This window comes from Stegodyphus dumicola, chromosome X1 (genome assembly GCF_044657685.1).
Source record: "Stegodyphus dumicola isolate Sdum_Otavi_A_Nest chromosome X1, ASM4465768v1".
NCBI lineage: Eukaryota > Metazoa > Arthropoda > Arachnida > Araneae > Eresidae > Stegodyphus > Stegodyphus dumicola.
The window spans coordinates 423,310-427,720 of record NC_140780.1 but is presented as its reverse complement, the minus strand read 5'-3'; the positions used below and the strand labels follow the sequence as shown (position 1 = coordinate 427,720).

General features: G+C 31.5%; 1 protein-coding gene across 8 annotated transcripts; it reads right to left on the bottom strand.

Moving 5' to 3' along the window:
* Window positions 1-619: 619 nt before the first annotated feature.
* Window positions 620-2,080, bottom strand: LOC146993032 (uncharacterized). Of its 8 annotated transcripts, XR_015038612.1 has the most exons (5): window positions 1,794-2,080; window positions 1,178-1,717; window positions 990-1,068; window positions 853-889; window positions 620-689 (listed from the first exon to the last, which is right to left on the bottom strand). XR_015038612.1 is itself a non-coding variant. In XM_085807949.1 (3 exons), exons 1-2 carry the CDS (start codon window positions 2,005-2,007, stop codon window positions 1,209-1,211), a joined length of 723 nt encoding a protein of 240 aa, XP_085664075.1. In that variant the 5' UTR covers window positions 2,008-2,080; the 3' UTR covers window positions 842-1,068; window positions 1,178-1,208. The 8 variants fall into 8 exon arrangements, 3 of the variants coding, with proteins under 3 accessions (XP_085664075.1, XP_085664076.1, XP_085664074.1); XR_015038610.1 differs by having other exon boundaries at window positions 990-1,717; XR_015038613.1 differs by lacking the exon at window positions 620-689 and having other exon boundaries at window positions 842-889.
* Window positions 2,081-4,411: the final 2,331 nt, after the last annotated feature.

Sequence of the window (4,411 nt, the reverse complement as noted above, 5' to 3'; positions counted from 1 at the left end):
ACCCCCAGGCACTGGGTTTGTCATCCGAGTTGATTTCTCCATTTGCTTCTTCCCTCGTCTAAGTGGCAGCAAAATGTTATTTTTGAAGTCCCTAAACAAAATATCCATATTATGCATATTCATAATAAAAGATAACTAAACAAGGTTACGATAATGAAAACATAAGTTAGCGTATATATAAACACTTTTATTAAATGTTTTAATATTTTTTCTAAAAGTGTTCTTTCTGTTGTTTAGTTTTAATCTTTTGTTAACTACATACTCTTTTTAACTAGAAAATAATAATTGAACATAGTACAAAAATACAGAATTACCACAAAAGGGTGGCAAGTTTAAGAAGTTAATAATGTAAGATTGAATCCTTATATTTAAAATAATAAATAAACGGTAAAATTAAAATAATAAACGTAGTATGAAAATACATAATTAAAATAAACAGGCTGGAAACATTAAAAGTAATGAATTCACCTGTATATTTTCTGACTGAAGATTCATTTCTTTCCATGATTCATTTCTCATTTCTGCAATATTCTTTACCTGAAAGGGGTGATAAATTATCCTTAACAATAAAATGTTTTCTGGTAAGAAGTAGGCTGGAAACCTCTAAATTAATCAACTCACCTCTATGTTTGTCAATTTATCTGTCAAAATTAATTTTCTTCTTTCTTTTATTTATTTTTTTGGATTACCTAATTTGCAATAAAGTTTTTTTTACTGAAAAATAAGTAGGTAAACTTATACTAATAATAACTAAATAAATTTTACAGTTGCTTTTACTGAAGAAGTAGTATTAAAATAAAGTGAAGCACTAATTTGAAACATAAGCTGTGAATGGTTAAAATTTTGTCTTACCTCTGTCATAGTATTTCATGACATTTTGGATCTGCAGCTGTGAAAGAAAGTTTATTTTAATGAAGGAATAACAAAATATATAAAGAATAGCTCTCACGTCAAAATAAAAGTTGAGAATAACTGAAATACACATTTACCTCTTTCTGTAAAAGATATGCAACATTTTCGCAACATTTCCATCCTTTTGTTTTCTGGGCTCTGTTTTTTGGTTGAATTCTAAAAGGAAATAAAAAATAACAATTTCATGTAGTGAAAAACAAAAAGGTATTAAATCAAAATTTGTGGACCATCTGAACATTTACACAAATTATAGTAAACAATTTACTTGTATGCTTTTCTTATCATTTATTCCAGTTTTAAAACTTGGTCTGTGTTCCCTTACTCTGAAAAATAAGCACATAGATTATAATGGTATGTAATTTAATATTTAAATGCAATTTTTGTATGTATATATATGTAAATAAATAAATTATGTCAAAAATAAAGTTATATTTGTTGGTTTTACCCCATTTATCATCATCTTCCTGAATGAATGGTATATCATCATCTTGTCGGGCTGATTTCTTTGGAGGCATCAGGTCCTCAATTCCTTCGCTTTCTGATGTTGGTTCGTCCAACATTTTAAGTTCAAGGCCGACTTTTCCATGGCCTGGATACACAGCTTTAATGTCCTGTAGAAACTGAGCAAGTCTTTCTCCATCATAAGTAAAGGGCTTCAAGCGGAACCGCCTGTAATAATGTACAGCCATGTACTGCGTGCAAATATCATCTGTTCTCTTGCTCTTTATAGACCTCTTAAAAAGTTTGTTTTCACCCTCAAGATCATTTATAGTGTTCTGTTTATCATCGGGATCTACGAATACGCCTGTAAATAAAGGATTAATGAATGTTAAGGATGAAAAACAAAATGTCACTCATTAAAAAAAAAGACACATATTTACCTTTCTTGTGATTGGTAGTTTTATGTGTTGCTGCCGGAAATAAATTTTCTATCCTTTTATATTGTGGAGCAGAGTCAGTGTATATGAAGGTGGTTTCTGGGTGAACATGACGTTTAATGTAAGGCCACAAATGCCTTTTGCTTTTTCCTTTAACCTTGAAAAATAATCCTTCTTTGTCTTCTCGACAGTAGATGCCTAAAACTACGATGGTCATATTTTTGGTTACCCTGCCGCGGTTGTACTTGCGGCGGGTCAAAAATGTTTCATCAATTAATATAGATTTTCATTTCGCATACCTCAGGACAATATGATAAAAAGTCAACAATAGTCTCATTTGCAATTACTGGTAATTTTTGCTTTTCCCTCCATAGCTTTAGCTGCTGATTTATGTAGCTAAAACTGTGATCTAGAACAAAGTACACAGTTATGACTAAAGCTTCCCTTATTGGGATTTTTGTACCTTCAAAAAAGGTGTTTTCAATGGGGTTAATCATGCCAGAGCAGTTGTTGCGATTTCTCAGGCTGCAGACCCAACGCCATCCCAGCTTTGATTCCTTTCTCTTGTTGCTTCTCATTGGTGCCTGGCACTTGGGGCAAGGTGGTGCCTCATCCTCTCTGGGAAGAAGTCCAGCATCGGTGGCAAACTCGAGTGCAGCTGCCTCTGTATTAATTAAATGCATGTCAGTAATTAAACAGAAATATTTCAGTTTTTCATGCAAAGAAGCCATATTCAAAAAAGTCAGTACAGTGACAGAAATAGTTTAATGAAATTTATTGTTAGAAATTTCAGAAACTTGGCAATTATGCAAAAGTCAAAATTATCAGAAATAAAAAAGTTTAATAAAGATGAAAAGTAATTATAAGTTTAATTAAACAATATTAGTTCATTATAGGAAGATAGAGAAGTGAAAAGTTCAAACTAGAAAGTACTGTTACAAAAAAAAAAAAAAAAAAAAAAAGGAAAATAAAAATAATAGTAATGATATGTATCTATGAAAACAAAGTATTAAAACAAATTTCAAGTGAAAAATAATATTAAAAAATGTAATGGATGAAAATAGATTAAAAGTAAACTTAGCTTTGGCAAAGTCCAAACCACGTTTTCACGTAAGTAATCAGTACCAGACAGACAGCTGCACGGGCTTAACCGCGGCAAAATATGATCGCGAAAAATCTTCTTTTTTAAATTTATTTAAAATATTTTCGGAAAAAAAAAATATTTTACTTTACAAATAAATGTTTTTCGGTACATATGTTTTTTTAAAACATTTTTAAACAGAGATGCAGAAGAATAATAGGTATTGTTATTTTTGTGTGCAGATATGCGTGCGTGATGAACTAAAAAATGATTTTGAAGGTTTCGTGGCATATTTATCCTCTCAAAAATATGCAACTTGCTCAACTTTTCGATTTTATTAAATTAAATAAGGCCTATCGATTTTTTTTTTTTTTTTTTTTTTTTTTTTTTTAAGCACTGACAATGAAAGCTGTTATGTTCTATTTTTGCGTTTTTATCCCAAAGCGCGTTAGCCCAGAAGGGCTATTAATTTCGTTTTCGCATTTTGCGTTGAACTGTTTCTACCGAATATTATCGCTGTGTGTTATATTTAAAGATATTTAATAATAAAGAATCAGCATAAATATACGTATGTTTAACGTACATAACATTTATGCAGATACTGTGATAAAACAACGGTACCTACAGCTATGAAATTTTGAATATGTACGTCACCACCCGAATATGGGCATCTGAAAGCTCAAATTTGTAATTTGTTTTATTAACTATTTAACATTTTGTAAAGCATTTATGTGTTTTTGATTAAGAAACTCGACGATTTCTAAGCGAGCAATGGCAACACTGTTCGGTGCAAGACTGTCTATCGGAAATTCTAAAGATATGCTCTTCTTTTAAATGTTTTGTCATATTGCTGCTTAAGAGAGAAGACAATTCGGATGTACAAAATTTAAAGACCGCATGTCTGTTGATTTTGAAAATTCATTTCCATTGAATTTAACAATTGTTTTCAGTTGGCGAGAGGTATACATCTCTGTTGTACACTATTATTGGTAACCTTTAATTGTTGGTTATTTGTTACATTTTTTTGTCTTTCATATTGCCCTGGCTGCATTGGAAATTTCGTGGTTTTCCTCGTGTGTATACGAGCCAGTACAATTACACTAATGAATCATATCACTTAAATAATGTGAATAATTATATAATTATTATATAAGTGTAGAATAATTGGGTTGGTTGTTATGTTCACGAGTTGTGTGTAAATGCGTGGCTTTGTGTGATTATGTAATTAATTAATGAAGATTTCAGCAGCGGCCTGGCGGTAAAGTGTGTGAGCACTGGTAGTTCTGTCCGAAGTTCGAATCCCGCTAATGCGCTGGTTGCTTGTTATGTTCACGAATTGTGTGTAAATGCGTGGCTTTGTGTGATTATGTCATTAATTAATGAAGGGTTCAGCAGCGGCCTGGCGGTAAAGTGTGTGAGCACTTGTAGTTCATCTCATTACACATATACTAGCTACGCATATATACATTATAGACAGTGGTGTAACTAGAATTCTTGGTCCCGTATGCAAAATAATTTCCTGGGTCCCTAAACCAATAAA